This window comes from Pelodiscus sinensis, chromosome 17 (assembly GCF_049634645.1).
Source record: "Pelodiscus sinensis isolate JC-2024 chromosome 17, ASM4963464v1, whole genome shotgun sequence".
Taxonomy (NCBI): domain Eukaryota; kingdom Metazoa; phylum Chordata; order Testudines; family Trionychidae; genus Pelodiscus; species Pelodiscus sinensis.
The window spans coordinates 12248971-12268058 of record NC_134727.1 but is presented as its reverse complement, the minus strand read 5'-3'; the positions used below and the strand labels follow the sequence as shown (position 1 = coordinate 12268058).

Below are 19088 nucleotides of genomic sequence, written 5' to 3'. Positions count from 1 at the left end.
TTAGCTTTTCTGTGTATTAAAATTAGGAAAGTACTGGTAACATAAGTAATTAGGTCAATCTGGTTTTGTGTAACTGTTTGCTGTACATTAAGGCGTTCAGAGTTGTCTGACCTCCTGATGATTTCTGACAAATGGAGATTATTGTATTTGCTCATCTGTACTAAGAATTTTAAAATTTGGGTACAATTTCAACAGTATTCTGGGAGCTACTTACAATCTGCTCATTTCAATAGGTATCTGTATACTAATTTATGCTATATGTGACCAGGAGGCGGCACCACTGTCTCTGAGATGGGTTGTAAACACTTAGGAGGACAGGATTAGAATTCAAAACAGCCTTGATAAATTTGGTCTGAATTCAAGAAGATTAAATTCAGTAAAGACAAGTGCTAAGTACTATACTTGGAAAGGAAAAATCCACAACCAAGAGCTATGGAATAACTACCTTGGTAATAATACTGCAGAAAAAGATGTTTGGGGGCTGTAGGAAATCACAAATGAAATAGGAGTTAACAATGTGATGCTGGTGGGGAAATCATTCTTTGATATATTCGTGGAGTGTTGCATTTAAAAGGTGCGCGAACTGTCCCACTCAACTTGGTGCTGATGAGATCTTAGTAGGAGTCTGTTTCCAATTCTGGGTACCACATGTCAGGAAATACTTGGACAAATAGAAAATTTGACTGCTTCTCGTATGTTAAGGGCTGTTGTTAATAAGTCAGTGATCAATTGTTCTCCAAATCCACTAAAGTTGGGACAAGAAGCAATCTGTTTAATCTGGAGGAAGAGAATATATAAGAATAGTTAAGCACTGATACTAGAGGCTGTAGAGTCCCTGTCATTGGAGGTCTCTAATAGCAGATTAGACAAATACCTATCATGGATGGTCTTGGAATACTTCATCTCTAGGCTGAGGCAGAATTGACTAAATCACCACTTGACATGTACAGCCAGAAGGAATTTGTATTTGAGAAGGTTTCACAGAATGCTACAATGTGCATCAAATTTACAGTAGATTGTTACTGCCTTACAAAGGACATAACACTGTAAAATGAAGATTATCACCAAGTAATGGATGCTAAACTTTTCCTTCTAGTTACAAGGGATCTATGACTGAAGAAATGGCATGTCTCCAACTGGACAATTCTTCTTTACAGGAGAAAGTAGCTGAGTTGAGGGAAGCTGGTCAGGACATGCAACAGCAACTCTATGACCTGGAACATGCTAAAGACAAGGCAAAAGAAGAATATGCAAGGTAATGGATGATGTGATTGTTCCTTAAAGTGGGGCAGGGACATCTATGACCAGCCAATAATGAATATTTCTCCAGTACATCTAGTATTATGAACTGTTATTTTTTTGGAGGGATAGACACTCAACTGCAGGGCATTAAAAAGTTGCAAAATCCATGCAGTACATGTAATGCAGAGCCAGAGTTGACTCAATTCAGTTACAAACAGATTGCAAACAGATAAACAGAACTGTTAGCCTTCTTACCAGATCAGCGGTTGGGGTCACCAGTGTCGTACCTCGGTGTCTTCGTACCTCGGTACCTTCGGTGGTCTGAACTGTCAGTGTCAGCGTCATCTGGTCAGGGTCGTCCTGGCGTGCTCCTGACCTCTACTCAGTTGGTGGTGGTAAACTTTCGGCTGTGTGCGTAACAATCGGTACTCCCTCTGTCTAGAGTGTTAGACCCTGTGCACTTGGGTCAACACAAGAGATCTCAGAGGCACTGGAAATGACAGATGCAGGCAAGGTTTGAAATCAATCAAGCAGGTTTATTGTCAAATGCGAAGTTCTACCAGTTGGTAACAGATCAGTACAAGTTACACCACTGGGCACTATGGCCCGCATTGACAAGGTACCAACACCGGGCAGGCCTATTGCCATGTAACAGATATTAACAGCAGTTAGTCAAAGTTAAGCTACTGTGCATTCTGTAAGTTTAGGCAATGACACCTGCGGTTCAGGCACCTAGTGCGCCCTCCCCCCAGGTCGGCCGGAGAGCACCCTCTGCGGTGTACTTCTATAGACAGGTACAAACAATTTACATCATTTCTTTACATACCAGGTTACCACCCTCTGTTGCCTCATTACCACCCCTCACCTTATGGAAGGGGGGCTTACTTACTGTCCCTCATGCTGAAAATTCCGACCTGGTCCTGAACCTAGGTCCGTATGTGCATTAGTTTTTTAGGGAGTTTTTGTACCAAGACATTTCTTAAGATGTTCCATTACTTCCCTTTGGCTTACAGTCTGTACCCAGTGCCTCCCTGTGTCCTGCCATGCTCAATCTAACTTACACAATTACACAGTTATCCGTAAGGCCTCTCTTTTGGCTCCTGTGTTACTGAACCAAAGTCTTGCTCACTAGATTGCAAGGCCTGTTGCTCTTTTCATGTTACAGGCCTCTATTTAGGCCTGCTGACTCCATGTTACTGACCCTCAACTTACTACAAGGGATAGCTAACTAAAATACCTGTTCTCCAATGGATGCTTAAAATTGCTCATCAGAACGTGGTTAATGGATTATCAATCTTTTTGGGTTTTTTTCCTTGTGTGTGGATGCCTTCTCCTTCTTTCCATCTACTCCTCCTCTTCCCCCTCGTCTCCCATAGAGTTATCTGGGAGGGGCGGGAAGGAGCCAGTGCTATCAGAGGCAGCAGTTGGGGGGGGGGGGGGGGAAGAGGGGCGGAAATGGGCAGGCTGGGTGCCAGAGCAGCTGCTGTCCAAAGGGGAACTCAGTACCCCCACGGACAGGGGCTGCTGCTGCCTCTAATACAGAGGCAGCAGTGCGGAGTAGCAGGGGGACTCCCTGAGAGAGGGTCCAGGAAAAGCGTTTTCATAACCGTGTAACCACTAAAAATTGTTGAAGCTACACATTCACTAAAATATATCTAACATCCCTAGTTAAAGTTCACTTTAATCTTGTCTCCAGGCTGAAGCAGGATATGTCTAGTAAACCAGTGGTGGATGATGTATTTTAAGATTATAAAAGAGGAGTTTGCGTCTTGAAATCAAAACTGATTTTTGCCATCTTTGTGCACAGTGACGTTTATAGTAACTTCTAGAAGTCGCTGACTCTTCAATTTAAAATCTTTCAAATCTATCTGTTTTAAGTTTTTCCTGCAGGATGACAGAGTGATGTCATCACGTCACCCTGCCTCCTGCTGTCCCATTTCCTCCCCGCTACTAACCCTCAGGAATTGGCAACCCATGGCCCTAGCCCTCAATAAGAGCAGTAGCATTGAAGGTGAGCTCCTGCTGGTGATGGGCTTCTGGGGGTGGGAGGGAGAGGAGGAAAATTGTGGGGAATGGGGAGTTGGTGCAGAGGCCCACTGTAGGGAGGCCAAAAAAGCTCCAGCTGTGGGAGGAAGGCAGGGGGCACCAGAAAGGCCTGATGTGGGGAGGGCATCAGACTAAGGGATACCCTGGCCCCTGAACTGGGACCGGGGGTGGATGTGTCTCTGGCAGCCGCTACGTGGCAGGCTGCTGGAAGTTGAGAGGGGGTGGAGCAGGGAGTCCCACTGGAGAGGCCTGGCGTGGGGTGGAAATCCAGAGTGGTGGTCATCCCGGCCCCGAACCAGGACTGGATGTTCCTCCGGCAACCGCCACATGGGTGAGCAGCTGCTGGAGTTTAAATGGAGCCATGCGGCTCTTCTACCATCTGGGGTCGGGGGAAAGGAAGTGGAATGCAGGAGCCACAGAGCCTTGCAGGGGCTCAGGTGGAGGGAGGGGAGCATGCAGCAGTCATGTGGCCTTGCCCCTTGCCGGTGACGGGCCGGAGCCGCGCAGCCTCCCCTTGCGGCTGGAGGGAGGGCGCTGGGCCAGTCACAGCATCGGTCTGTCCCAAGATGCCCCCCTCTTCCCCACCCCCTGGTGGCTGTAGGGAGAGAGCTGGGCCAGCTATGGCCTCTGTCCGGCCCAACATGTGCACACTAAAGATGTTAAATTGCAATTAAAGTATTAGTTAAGCAGTCAATAGGATTTCCATTGACAAGTTGATAGGCACTTCCGCATTCCTCCTTTGAAACATACAGGAGCCCCCACTGGAGCTCCATGCTGCGCTGCCGCTTTGAAATGCACAAGAGCCCCCACTGGGGCTCTTGTACATTTCAAAGGAAAAATGCAGAACACTGCATGCAGCCAGGGGCCAGCGAGAAGTACTGGTTACTCTGGCTGCACGTGGGCTGCCAGCTTTGAAATGTGCAAGAGTCCCTAGTGGGGGCTCTTGTTCATTTCAAAGTGGCAACACAGCCTGGAGCCTGGGGTTAGCTGGGGGCTCCCCAGCTGATCCTGGGCTCTGTGTGGCATTTCCCCAGAACCCGGGGTCAGCCGGAGGTGACGTTTCAAAGGGACTGCGCTTCACAGCTGGGCGGCACTGCCCTTTGAAGTACTCCCTCTTCTCTTCTCCCCCCCCCCCCCCCCCCCCTTGCTGCCTCTATCCGCTTCAGCTAGACCAGACTAACATGGCTGCATCTCTCTTACTATTCTATCAGATAGAGGAAGCTGAGGGGGGTGGGGATAGACTAGTCAACTGACTATCCAATAAGCATTTGCTTATCAGATAGTTGACTAGTCTTTTTAACCTCTCTCACACACACACCAGCCTCTCTCTGTGGTGAGAGCTGGGGCTGCCTATCCCTAGAGAGGGGGGTTGTCGAGCGTAGCGAGCAGGGGGCACTGCCCCTTAGTAGTTTCATTTAAAGGCTTTCAGGTTCACACTATCTTTGAAATGCCGAAGGAGACAAATAATCCATCAGCAATTGCTCACTTTTAAGAGTTCTTTTCTTTCAGGAGTATAAGATTCTGTTGCTTACATTAATTTTTCAGTTATTTGTTTAGCTTTGCAGGTCTGCAGGCATGAGATGTGTTCCTTTGCATATTGCTTGTGTGGGTAATTTAGTAACAGATACAGCCACGAAACCCTGAATTATTTGTTCAACACTTAACCAAGTTATTAGTGTCTTAACTAATATGACAAAGAAGTCCTCATTGACAAGACTTATAGGCTTTACAGAAACTTTCCATGTGGAAAAAATTGATAAATGAACTAGTGAAGTGGACAAGTATTGCAGGCTTAATTTAACAGGCCCTTTAGGGTACGTCTAAACTACATCCCTCTGTCGAAAGAGGGATGTAAATTAGGCAGATCGAAAGCGCAAATTAAGTGGGGATTTAAATATCCCGTGCTTCATTTGCATAGTCCTGTCACAGCGGTCTTTCAAAAAAGGGTATTTTGAGCGTGAAACCGCCATCTAGATGTGGTTCTTTTAATAATAATAAAAAAAAACACTTTTTTTCCCCAAGATCCTGTAATCTGTCTAGATGGCGGTTTCACTTTTGAAATACCCTTTTTCGAAAGACCACTGTGATGTGATTATGCAAATGAAGCACGATATATTTAAATTCCCCACTTCATTTGCGCTTTCGATCTGCCTAATTTACATCCCTCTTTCGACGGAGGGATGTAGTTGAGAGAGATCCTTATTGTCTTACTGTTGTCAGCCTATGCAACATTGCCTATGCAAACATTGCTATTTGCATGTAACCATTCTTTCTCTAGGTGTATTATCAGGACGGCTGCAAATTTTGATTACTGCTGACTAACTCTGAAACTCTCAAAATATTTAATGAAGTAATATCTATATGTTTAACCTTCTCCCTCCCCCTCCCCAGAATGCTTCTAGATGCTCAGACAAAGCTAGCACTAAAAGAAGCAGAAATAAGGAGAACCAAGGAATCCTGTATTTCACAGATGACTGAACTACAGACACAACTGGAAGAGCAAACTGAAGACTTCACGAAACAGCTTGAAATTGAAAGATCAAGGTAACTCCAGATCTCTGACTAGTCTAGTAATGGGAATACAGTAATTCCTCATTTAACATGTGCCCACTGAAAACATTTTCACAATAGCACATGTGTGGGGTTTTTTTTTTTTTCCCCAAGGGAACATTTTTTTGAATTACATGACCGTCCCCGGAATAACACGATTTCCCCAGCTGGCCTGTTGCTGGCGGCTACACAGGGCTTCCCCCACCTCCCTGCAAAGTGGCAGAGGGTTTGCCACTCGCTGCACCATTCCCTGGCGACCCCCCCCCCTTGCTGGACGCAGTGTGGGTCCCAGCAGACCTGTGTCAGTGGCATACTCCCAACTCAGTCCCCCTTCCCTTCCCCAGAGCCAAACACCTCCCCTTCCTGCTGCAACCCAGTGCCCTTTCTCCCACAACCTTATGTCCCTGTCCCAACAGACACCACCACTTGAAATGCAACCCCCACTTTTTCCATTATTTTTAATGGGAAAATTAACCCCACAGAACACGTTTTCACTTAACACGATCATTTTCTGAAACACATCTATAGTGTTACATGAGAAATTACTGTACATCTAAACTAGACTGAGGACTTCTTTTAATCTTCATTTGGAAATATGTGGTGATATAAATAGTCTTAAATATAGACACGAAACTGTTTGTGTTTTTGTTCAGGAAAACCATAGAGGAAAAGGTGGTTGCTAGCTTTAAAGAAGAGATACAAACCTGGCGTAGTCTCTATGAAGACTTGCACAACAAAACTAAGCCTTTTCAGGTTAGTTTCTGTGCTAAACACTTTTGGGGGTTTTTTAAGTAGCATCTGGAAATTTAAGATTCAGCATCAGAGGATCAATCCTCAACTATTAAAACAGTTGGATTTAACTTGATGATAGTACTATGCCACTGTTTTCCATCCCCGACTCTTATGACTTCTAGTGTCCCAATTTGGGGAATGGATACTAGCTGCTTCAACGTTTTCTTAAGTTTCAGTTTAAGAGGAACTAGAAGTGATGAGGGCGTAGCTATTTTTATTAAAGGAATAGGCAGTGATAGCTCTTTTTTTCGTTATCTGAAAGATCTATTCAAATTCTATTTCAGCAACAACTAGATGCATTTGAGGCAGAGAAGAATGCTCTCATGAATGAACATGGTGCAGCCCAAGAAGAATTGAACAAATTAAGTGATGCATATGCTAAGCTACTAGGCCATCAGAATCAGAGGCAGAAAATTAAACATGTTATGAAGCTGAAAGATGAGAATGCCCAGCTCAAACAGGTTTGTAACTGAAAAGAATGACATGTGTATCGCGTTCGGCTACTAAGCATCATCACCCTATTTTAAGATGAACCATCTCTATATGTTGACACTAAACAGCTGAATTTATAATTTGGGTGTTTAAACTCTCAATCGGAGACAGTTGCCTCTAGCCTGGAGCTGGAATAAGCCACTTCAGCTCCAGGCATAAATGTCTGGGCTAGTGTTTAACACTTCTGTTGCCAGATACCAGGTAGGAGATGACCTGTCTTGTGGGTTGGCCTGCTGCTAGACTTAATGGAGAAATGGCTCCCAAGATGAGCAACACTCCTACCAGGCAGTCCCATTTAATTAGTTTAGAACTCTTGCAAAGGAAGGAGAGATGCATTATTGTGCTAAAAGACACTAATAGAGCTTTGTGCTTCCAGAATGCCATGTTCTTGACTGTAGTTTCCAGCAACTGTAAAGCTTTAGTTTTTTTAGTTTTTACAGACCTCTCTTGGCTAGTGTTCAGTAACATGGCCTTATAGGTAACTGATTTATCCAGGCTTCATTCATAATGTTATGATCTCAACTTACACTCAAGTGTGTTTCCTACTTCAGGAGGTTTTAAAACTGCGTGCTCAAGTAGCTAAGGAAAGACAAGCACAGAGAGATCTTCAGGAGCAACTGTATGAAATTAAGGGTATCAGGCGCTTGGATCCTTCTAAAGCTTTCCAACATGATAGCAAGGAAAATGTTGCTCCCAAAACTCCTTTAAAAGAAGGTAAGTTTTGGATGTTGGTCGGACTGCATCAGTCTCCTGTGGCTTTTTTTTTTTTTTTTTTTTTTTTTTTCAGCACATGATATCAAAACATGGGTTAACTGTCAGGATGCTTTTTCTGTTAACCAATTGTAGCTGATAAAATTATACTATACGTAAAAATAGTAAATGCAACAATGAATTCCACTACTATGATTCATTAGGGTAATAGTGATTGCTAATTTGGCTCTTGAATCACTGAGGTCTGAGTATCACTAGTTCAGATCATGGGTAAGTGACCTCAATGACCTGAAATGATTCTTCAAATATAGTCAAAACAAGACTTCATATTATGTAAACTGTCCATTCTTCTTTGACAGACGTCCCTGTGGGTGCTCCACAGCAGGTATTGGTGTATGCCAGCACCTCAAACTGGATTCTTTACAGCAATGCATTGGGGGTCTGCGCATACGCAGCAGGTCAGACACATGGGCAGTGCTCAGCATTACAACGCATGTGCAGCCACTCTCCCTTTAGTTCCTTCTTACCATTGTTGGCTTAAGACGGAGATAAGAGGTGCTTCGTGTGGTGGTTTTTTTTTTTTTTTTTTTTTTTTTTTTCCCCCCGTTAATCCTGTAGCTTAATTTCAGCTCTCTCTTCTTCAGTAACTTTACACCATGTCCAAGTTTGTCTTCCTGGAAAAATAACTTGGAGGGGAAAAAAAAGTGGGCTTTTTTTCCCTCCTACTTATTTTTCCTGCTGTTTTGCTGTTCACCCCACTTACAATGCCGGGGTCACTGGGCTTTAAATGTTGTTCAGCCTGTAATAAGGCCATGCCCATCTCCAATGGACATTCTAAGTGCGTGAAATGCCTCCAAGTCCCATATTCAGCAGAACTTCCAGCACTGCGCCAAACACGTGGAGACTGGGACCTCCGCCTGAAAATGATTGTTAGAAAAGGCACCACATCCCTGCTCTGACCTGGGCACGCAAGGCCATGACAACATGAGACCTGAAAAGGGGGGAAAAAATCCTCAAAGAAATGGGTCTCTTTGTTACCACACAAGGGGGCGCACAACCAAAAGTACTGAGGGCTGAGAGGCCACTCACCTCAGCACATGCAACACCTTGGGCATTTCCAGCACTGATCGGACTTGCTCCCAGCATGGTACCTACTGAGGCTACAGGCCCTTCTATGTCTGCCTCTCACATCTTGACACCCACTACAGGACTGAGCACTGAGGCCTATTGACACAGCACCGCACCAGCCAGATGTGCAGCGTGTCGGCACTGTTCCACCACCTAATGGTTTCCCAGCTACCTCAACACTGCAACTTGCATCAGTGCCAACCACAATCATACCCGCTCCAGTACTGATGGCCACGGTACCATCCACTCCGGCACCCAGGTACTTACACCAGAGAGACCTCACGGTGTCTTCTACGTTTAATTCTCCATTCCTCGGTACTAATACATTACCTCTATCAGCAACACCGAAACATGTCTCATCACCTATACTTTTATCCAATGATGATGGCGATGAAGAGGGACTATGTTTCTCATCCCAATTATTGCCTGGTACTGAAATATCTGTGCCTTCAGCTCATCCCAGTTTTAGGCACCCCATCGGCTTGAGCATTGCCCCCCTGTAGTCCACACCCATGGATGACACCAGCCATGCCTTATGGTGCACAGTGGCAATATTGGAGCCCATGGACTTATGGCTACAGAAAGAGACACTCAAAAACCATACCCAGCCTGTACCTTCTCCTCCTCCACAATCTCCATCACTGCAGAGGAAGTAGCAGGAAACAGCTGATCCACAACTTCATGAGTCAGGCCCGGATAGATCCCTAAATAGAAATTCCTCCTCCTGGCTTGATGAGGTAGCCATGCCACTGCCTCCAACCATAGCTGATGACTTTACACCCTTTCAGGATCTCTCTAAGACGGTTGCAGCTGGCCTTAATATCTGCCACTATTTTCCTGACCTGCAAGAGAGTGGATAGGAAATACTGCATTCCCCCAAAAGTGTCAGAATTCCTCTTCACCCACCCCCAAGCTTTCTGGTTCTGGATGCTACCCATCAGAGGAACAAGTAGCATTAGTCCCGTTCCGCTCCACCAGACAAGGCCAGTGAAGACTATATTTATTTGGCAGGAAAGTTTGCACATCATCCACATTGCAGTTCAGAGTTGCCAATTACACCACACTCCTCACTAAATATGATTTTTAACAACTGTTCAAAGCTCAACACCTTTTGAGGACATGCCCAAGGCCACAAAGCAGCAATTCAAGGCAGACATTGTGGAGAGACCTAAAATATCTTGAACAGTGCTGCAGGTTACTCTTGATGCTGCAGACACCATCACTAGATTGATAGCAACTGTGGTTAAGACTGGCCTCCTGGTTCAACTCTTCAGCGTTCCCCTGTGAAATACAGGCAACTGTGGAGGATCAATCATTTGAGGGGGAGATGCTCTTTTCAGCTAAGAACCAACTTCACTCCATGAAGGATTCCCAGGTGATGTTCTGCTCTCTTCGTATCCACACACCTGCGACCAGAAGAAGGCAATGTAAATACCAAGCATACCCAAGACCAAGGGGGTGGGCAATAATTTTGGAAGGGGGACCATTTCACAAATTTCGGAATTGGCTGTGGGCTGACACGGAAGGGGCGAGGCCTCAGGTGGAAGGGGCAGGGCTCAGAACTACCCTGTTGGGTACATTGACCTTATTTTCTGAACCAGTTGCAGCTAGTAAGAATGATTTAATTTAAATTCTGAAACAGATTAAGCGTTTTAACTTTCTCTGGTTAGTTTTTCAAACTTTATTTAGAATGAAGCTTGAAAAACTAAAATTTGTCCAACACAAAAGGTTTCAATATTTTCTTTGTTTATGGAAGAAGTGGGAAACCCTTTTTGGGTCTGGGGTCACTGTCCCACAAAAACAGTTGGGGACCACACAAGTGAGAAGCAAAAAAACTCCTCCAAAACCTACCAACACTCACTGATGTGGCCCCAACTGAGACACCTCACTCCTCTGGTGCCCCAACCTCACAGGGTGAGGGAAAGGGGGGAACTGAAGTTCAGGGCTTCCTATAGACAAGATTTACTTTTCTGGGGTTCTAGAGTTAGTGGATTTTATAGACCTCCTCTGAGTCTGAGGTAGGGGCAAAAATATGGGGGTACAGTGCATGAGAGAGGGCTGTCAGCAAGTAGGATAGGGATGGGGTGCAGGATCTGGGAGGAAGATGGGGTGCAGAAGCAGGCTGGGAGTAGGGTGTCTGGCCAGGAGGAGGGAGCAGAAACAAGGGAAGGTGCAGTGTGTGGCCAGGAGAGAGGATGCAAGAACAAGGGAGGGTGTCGAAGCAAGCTGGGGCTGCTCGGTCTGGGGGGGGTGGGGAGAAGTGACTGGATTGGGGGGGGGCCTAGACATGAGGGGGAACCTTACCTGGCTTCATGTTTCCTTGAAGCAACAGCTGCGGCCATGAGGTTCTGGCTGCCCCGAAGGGAGGCCTTGTTGCCGCGGTCCCGAAGGCTGGAGGCACCATGGCCGCAAGCTGCCCCAGAGGTGCCACTGCCACAGCCATGCAACCGGCTCCAAGGCACTGTGGCCATAGGCTGCCCAGGAGGCCAGAGGTGCCTGTACTGGGGCCAGTGGTCACAGGCTGCCCTAGAGATGCTGCAGCCTGGGGCTGGCCCTGGCGGCGACACTGCCATGGCTACAGAGCTGGAGCCACGGGGCTTGGGGCAGGCCCACTCTCCAGAGGTGCCATGACCACAGGCCAACCCCTAGATGCACCAGAGCCAGCCCTGGTGAGGAGCCTCTGCCCTGGCGCTGCTGCCTCCTTCAGCAGCATGGAGGGGTGGGGCTGATCTCCTTCCCCTCCAGCCCCCCCTTCACCCCTGCCCTGGGCCTGTAATTGTCCTGTGGGCTGGATCAAAGCCCAAGACAGGCCGAATCTGACCCGCGGAGAGGCGTTTGCTCACCCCTGCCCAAGACCAAGGTATCCAGCCTATGCATATCAGCACCAGAAACACGATCACCAACTGCAACAGCAATGCAGTTGCAGCAGGCAACAGCATAGACTCGGAGTGGCACCAATAATCAGCCGCAACAACCAAATAAGTAAATTTGAGCCTCTGGTTGGGAGACCGAAAACGATTGGCAGAACATCTGATAAATGGGTGCTTCAGATGATCCTCTCGGGATACACCATACCTTTCCTCTCCATCCCTCTCTCCTCCTGCCCCATTCCTCTTCAAGGACCATTCTCATGAAGCCTTCTTATTAGGAAGTCAAGCACCTCTTCCAACTGGGCACTATTGAAGTCCCATAGTAATTTCATGGGAGAAGATTTTACTCATGTTATTTCCTCTCACAGACTGGAAGATGGCATCCAATTTTGGACCTTAGAGATCTTAACAAATTTGTAAAGAGGCCAAAATTCGAGATTGTAAGGTTGACTACCATTATCCCTTCTCTGGAGCCAGAAGATTTGTGTTTTGTCTTGACTTGCAGGATGCCTATTCATGTTGTTGTTCATCCTGCTCATTGATGATTTCTCAGTTTCATCTTAGGTATCCAACACTACCAATATATTGCCCTACCTTTTGGACTCTCCAATGCACCAAGAGTTTTTTCCCAAGATGCTGGCAGTGGTTATGACCCACCTCAGGAAACAGCATGTTACCATCTGTCCTTATCTGGACAGTTGCCTCAAGGCAAAAACCGAGGATGATTTTTGTTGCAGCACTTACTTCATCAAGAATGCTTCCAATCGTTTGGGTCGATTAATAAACGAGTCTCTGTACTCATACTGATGCAATTCATTGGAGCACACCTTGATTCAGCCACCACCACAGCGTCTCTACCGCAAGACCAGATTTTTAAAGATTCACAGTCTAGCTCTAAATCTGTGCCTCATGTCACCACACACAACTGTCTTGAGCTACTAGGCCACATGGCATCCTGTAATCCTCCTGTTCCAAATGATTATCTCTTCATGAGATGACTTCAGAACTGGCTCAGGACAGTCTACAAACCAAACCTTCATCCTCTAACCAAAACCCTGTCTATTCCTCCCAGAGTAAAAAGTGCAGTATTATGGCAGACAAAACCAGAGAATCTATGCCTCAGCATCCCTTTCCAAACTCCAGAACCCACTGGGGTCATTACTATGGACGCCTCCCTTACAGGGTGTGGTGCATACATGAAAGACTCTACAACTCAGAATCTATGGACCCCAGCAGAACAGGCCCTACACATCAGTGTCCTCAAGCTCAGAGCCATGTGGCTTGCCTGTCAACATATGTTTTCCAGATATGAGAAAAGAAATCAGAATGTGTACCGCCCACATCACCTTCCTGTTTATGTAAAACAAGCAAGGCAGAGCGTGCTCCCATGCCTTATGTACAGAGGCTATTGCCCTGTGGAACTGGTGCCTCACCCATGCTGTCGAAGTACATGTCACCTTCCTGGTGCCTTGAACCCCACTGCTGATGCACTAAGCAGAACTCTACCTCAAAACCATGAGTGGCAGATCAATCAGAGTTCTCGCAACCATCTTTGAACAATGGCGATACCCTTGGTAGACCTTTTGGCTGCCTCAGAGATGCCCTCGTTCAGTGGAACAATCATCTACTATGTCTTCCCTTCAATTGGACAGCTCTCAAAATAAGGAGGGATGGGGCGAGGATCATTTTCGTAGCCTCTTGCTGGCACTAGCAACCATGGTTCCCTTTCCTGAACAGAATGACTCTGTTCTCCAATCAAGCTTTCGTGAAGTCCAAAGACCTTTTTTCCAACCAGTGCTCCAGGCTTCACACCCTCCATTTCTAACACTGCACCTAAAAGCCTGGTTATCTAGATGGCTCTCAGGGCTAGAGCTACACTGCTCAACGCAGGTACAAAATGTGCTACAGTAGAACTCCCTCACCTCAGAAGACATACAGGAGCAAACGGTCCCATTTTGTTCATTTCACTACTCCCTGCAACATAGGTCCGGATATGGCCCCATTACCAGTGATATTGGATTACTTATTGCATTTTTTTAAGCATTCGCATCTCTCCATCCACTTGGCTGTGATCGCAGCATTCCAGATAAGGATTGATGATGATACCATCTTTGCTCATTCCATGACAAAGTGATTCCTGAAAGGCCTACAAGTGTACCCAGATGTAACCATTCTACATACACCATAGAACTTATATTTGGTGCTAAACGCCCTCACAAAACTGCCATTCAAACCCATGGCTACATGCTCGCTTCTCTACCTGTCCCTAAAAATAAATACATCAGCCCAGTGGGTAGGGGAAATGGCTGCCCTAAAGGCAGACTCACCCCCCTCCCCCAACACCATCTTCAAAGATAGTGTCTCTGAGACCTTCCCTAAAGTCTGTTCGTCTTTTCACATCAACTAGACTATTTACTTACCCATATTCTTTCCCAAGGCTCATGCCAATACCTTTGAAGCACAAATGCATACCTTTGATGCACTTTTCTTTAACCTCCCTAGAACAAAACCTTTCAGAGTGTCCCCAAAACTCTTCATTTCTATCGCAGAACACAAGGGTCCACAGATATCAATTCAAAGATTGTCATACTGGGTCTCAGACTGCATTAAAATGTGTTACCATTAAAACCAGTTGCCACCACCTACCTTGATTCATGCATACTCCTCCAGAGCAGTAGCCATGTCAGTTGCTTACCTGCACAAGGTCCCTGTTGAGGACATACGTGCTGCTGCTGCATCATGGACCTCAGACCAAACCTTTGCCAGGCACCACACTTTCTCAGGCTCCCCTTCCAGCAGAATGGTGAAGGCTGTTGTGTCTAGTTTACTTAATTGACCCAGAGTCCCTACCTCCATAGAATACATTGCTTTGCAGTCACCTGCTGTGGAGCACCCATGGACATTTCTTGAAGCAATTTCTCACCTTGAGATGTGTGTCCCTGTGAGTGCTCCACTACCCTCCCTTCCTTCTACTTTGGACCCCTATTTCTTTTGATCAGATCAGGTTTCTGGGTAGAGAAGTAACTGATGGGAGGGTGGCCGTGCATGTGCAATAATACTGAGCAGTACCTGTGTGCTTTGCCTGCCACACATACGTGGCCCTCCATGCACTGCTGTGAAGAATCCGGTCTGCAGCACTAAGACGCACTGACACTTGCTGTGGTGCACCCACAGAGATGCCCATCTCGAAAATCAGTCACTGCTAAAGGTGAGTAACCGCCTCTTTGTGGAGAAGAACAGAAACATAACTTAATATGGGTTGGCCCTCCCCTGTCTAGCACCCATGGGACCTGATTAGTCCTGAACAAGGGCTTCTGCCAGATTTGAGAGGTCAGTTCCAACTCTTCCTTCCCAGCTCTAGCTGTCACCCCCCAACCTCTGGCCTCCTGGACTGACTGCTCTTACCCACCCCACTCTGGCTCCTAGCCACAGGCCCTCCTGTTGGCTGGATCAGAGTCTTCTTGTTTTTAGAGGTTCAACCTGTAGCAGGAATTTAATGTTTCAACAATGTCTTGGATAATTGCACAGTAGTAGAAACACTTTATCAGAAACTCACTGCCGCTTTTCTATTGCAGGCAACAGGAACAGGTGCTAACTTGCCCTTGGTTTCAAGAGGATCCTGTTTAACTTGCTGGGAAAATCTAAATGTTTCATAGTAGGGTCAAGGGACCACTTCTATATTTCAAAATCAAAGATGGAGGTTGCACAATGATGGGTCTAGTAAGGATCCTTAAGGAAAAGGCTTTCTCAAATAGATCAAATTACCACCTAGGGGTTTCGAATGACTGTGCCCTGTAAAGGTTCTCTGTTCAAAGCCTGCTACACACTAGCACTCAAATATTTGGCATGTCACTTCCTAGTGTGTCTCAATTGTCAGTTGAAGAGAACAAAATACCAGATGTTTTAAAAATCTGTGTGCCTCTATGGCCATATAGAGCAAAAGGTATTTAATTTAAATTCAAGAAATAAAGGGGTTTTACATATGTCTCCTGCACATGATTTTTACATGTTAAGCTAAACTTCTTCACTGAATGCTTACTGATGCAAGCAGCATTTTGAGAGACTGGTTTGTTTCACATGTGACTCCCTAAACCACAAACGTGAAATCTAGATTGCAAAGTTGATACCTAGTCAATTCCTGGTAGATGCCATGCCACGTAAATCACAGTTGACATTCTAATTGACATTCTTAGAGGTCCATGACTGAAGCATCTTGCACTGGAAGTCTCTGGTCAGGATTATCTGTGCCAATCAGAACTTGTTTGATTGCTTGTGCTCCTACATTCTGATAAGCATCCATCTCCAGGTATGTCAGTCACCTTTAATGAATGTTAAATTCACCTCTGTTAACACTTGACTTAAAAAAAAAAAAAATCTGTCTGCATAAATTCAACACATTAGGAAAAACAAGCTGGTCTTTTTATTTATATGAATGACACGGGCAGTAAGAAAAAATAATCTAAATGTTTTGTTAAAATACACTGGATAACATGTTATAAGGGCTTATGGTGAATAAAAATTGCTTTAATCTGAAGTTCTAAATCTTAATTTTAAATCGCATGTTCACGCTCTTTCTCTCACGTCATACTTAAGCTAGCTGTGCCCTCTGTAACAGACAGTAAGGATTATTGGAATCTATAATGCTAACCTAAATACTCCAAACTTCGGAATACTTAGTGTTAATCCGAACACCAAGGACTTAGTTCGGATTAACTTCGGACTGCCGCGTGTAGCCACAGGCAGTCAGTTCAAACAAAGGGGATTTAAAAATGGCGCCCACCCGGGAACGTGCAAATGAAGCCCAGGATATTTAAATCCTGGGCTTCATTTGCAAGTTCGAATGCCTACATAAGCTACCCTAGATCGAACTAGGGGGCTAGTGTAGGCATACCCTAAGGTTCTGCAAGACTATTGGGGGGGTTTTAAAAGTTTTTTCCAGTTACAAACTAACAAAACGTGGATGGTAACCCAACTCCATTCATCTGAAGAAGTGGGCTGTGCCCACGAAAGCTCATGATACTATCCATATGTTTTGTTAGTCTCTCTAAGGTGTTGCAAGACTGTTGTTTTTTAGATCATTCACGAGTGTCATACTGTGGGAGATGTGGGGAATATTTGTAGCTCATTCAGTTAAGAAGTATCTGTATCTCTTGTGTTCCTGGCTTACTGTTGGATATTCAGCCCCCTGAAGTTTTTGTATCTCCTTCTCTCTTCTCCTCCCCCCACCACCTGAAATGTGCAGTGATTTTACTTTCAGGAGGCCTGAGGAAGAAAAGCCAATGTAGATACAGATTCAGGTCCTAGGCTCTTTCAGGCTAGAACAGTGGTCTTCAACCTTTTTACACCCAAGATCACTTTTTAAATGACAGACCAAGCCAACATCTACCACCCCGCCCCTTCCTTGAAGCCCTGCCCTCTCTATTCTCCTCCTCTCCATCACTTGCTATCCCCAAACCTTATACTGCTGCTTTAAAAAAAAAATTCTGTAGGAAGAGGTTTTTCCAACATTTGGCCTGTCTAGACTAGACCAAATGTCAGGAAAAAAAAAACCCTTCTTTTGGAAGCCACCTTATTCCTTGTGGAAAGAGGAATATAGGGGTGACCAAAAGAGCCTGTTTGGCTCTTCCACTAAAAAAGCGGAAGAACAAACGCATCCCTGGATGCAGAAGAGTTTTTCTGGGATATCTCCAGAATCCTGAAAAACTCCTGCAATCTAGCTGGACCCTTGCTGTGTTGAGACAGGATGAGTAGTCTCTGGGGTGGGAATGAGGGATTTGGGTGTGAGAGGTGCAAGCTCTGGGAGGAAATCTGGATGCAGGAGGAGGTGGAGAAGGGGACACTGGCTCCGGGAGGGGGCTCCTGGCTGGACAGTGTTGGGATACTTACACTAACAGCAAGCTTCCCGGGCTGAGCGCAGGGCAGCTGGGCGGGAGCGAAGAGAAGCGGCTTCCTGGCCAGCTGGCCATGGTGCTCAGCCAGGGTGCACCAAGCTCCAAGTGGGCTGGTGCAGAGGAGAAGCTGGTTGGCCAGCTGGCTGTGGCCTTCAGCCCGAAGGAGGCTGAACCACACTCCAGCTGATTGGGCGGCTTCCCTTCTGTGCCTGCCCACGTGGAGCTTGGTGCACCCTGGCTGAGCACCATGGCCAGCTGGCTGGGAAGCCACTTCTCTTCGCAGGGCAGCCGGGCGGGAGCGCTCAGCCCGGGAAGCTTGCTCCAGCACAGCTGGAGCTAGACACAGCCTCCCTGGGCTGAGCGCAGGGCAGCCGGGCTGGAGAGAAAAGTGGCTGCCCGGCCAGCTGGCCATGGCACTCAGCCAGGGTGCACCAAACTCCACATGGGCAGGTGCAGAGAAGAAGCCGCCGATCAGCTGGAGCGCTGGGAAGCCTCTTTCAGCTGAAAGCCACAGTCAGCTGGCTGGGGTGTTTCAGCCCTTCCAACCTCCCAGCTCCCACAATTCCTCGCAGCTACTCACCTGTGTTGTTGCTCGGTGAGTAGCTGCTCCTCAAATGAGGAAATCTAGTGTAAATGTACTGCGCAGGCACGCAGTTCAGAGAGGGCTCAAGAGCTACTCTTAGAGCCCCTGAGATCTACCGGTAGCTCACGATCTACTGGTTGGTGACCATGGGGCTAGAACAAAGAACTGTCAAAAGTTGGACAGACCTGCCAGAGCCTTCATCTGGCATCTTGTAAGATAGGAGAGTGCGGGCGGGAGGGGGGGTGCGCATGTGCGTCAATTTGTTTTCATTCTCTGCAATGATTTTTGTCTTAAATGTACTACAGTTTGATGTCTGTCTGGTTATTGGAAAACCTAAGACCATGTGTGACAGTCACATCATACTTCCTAATATGATTACATGTGGCTAAAATTCCTCCATCTCGATCAGTGGTGTGACCGCCGCCCCCCATACTGGTGTCATGACCCCCAAGATCATTTGAGTGGCGCGGCGCTTAAATCCAAAGGTGCTGGGCCCAGCCATAGGCAGCCCCCCTTGAAGACATCCACGACGCCCTTGGGGTTCACGATCCGTGGGTTGCTCACCATTGATCTAGATGCCTGGTGCAGACTGAGGGAGGTAAGTTATTGCTTGGACAGCTGTGACTAGAGGTCTGAGCCTGGTGAGGGAGTATTCTCAAATAGACCACAAAGGAGTTAGAGGTGCAGTTACTTCTGAACTGAGAGTGTGTGTTCTTATCCATTGTGTGCTCAGAAATTAATAAGCTTTTTGTTGTTGTTGTAACACGCAGTTCAGCGTGGCCT

The 19088-nt window shown here is 46.4% G+C and overlaps 1 protein-coding gene across 3 annotated transcripts in view; it reads left to right on the top strand.

The window, feature by feature from the left end:
- Positions 1–16365, top strand: part of HMMR (hyaluronan mediated motility receptor) — a 41877-nt gene extending 25512 nt beyond the window's left edge. For all 3 annotated transcript variants that reach the window (XM_006133601.4, XM_014578824.3, XM_025189886.2), the window contains 6 exons: positions 1097–1255; positions 5680–5832; positions 6492–6591; positions 6915–7091; positions 7674–7836; positions 15407–16365. In XM_006133601.4, coding sequence (XP_006133663.1) covers positions 1097–1255; positions 5680–5832; positions 6492–6591; positions 6915–7091; positions 7674–7836; positions 15407–15426 — 772 coding nt within the window. In that variant the 3' untranslated portion in view covers positions 15427–16365. The remainder of the gene's footprint in view (positions 1–1096; positions 1256–5679; positions 5833–6491; positions 6592–6914; positions 7092–7673; positions 7837–15406) is intronic.
- The last annotated feature ends 2723 nt before the right edge of the window (positions 16366–19088 follow it).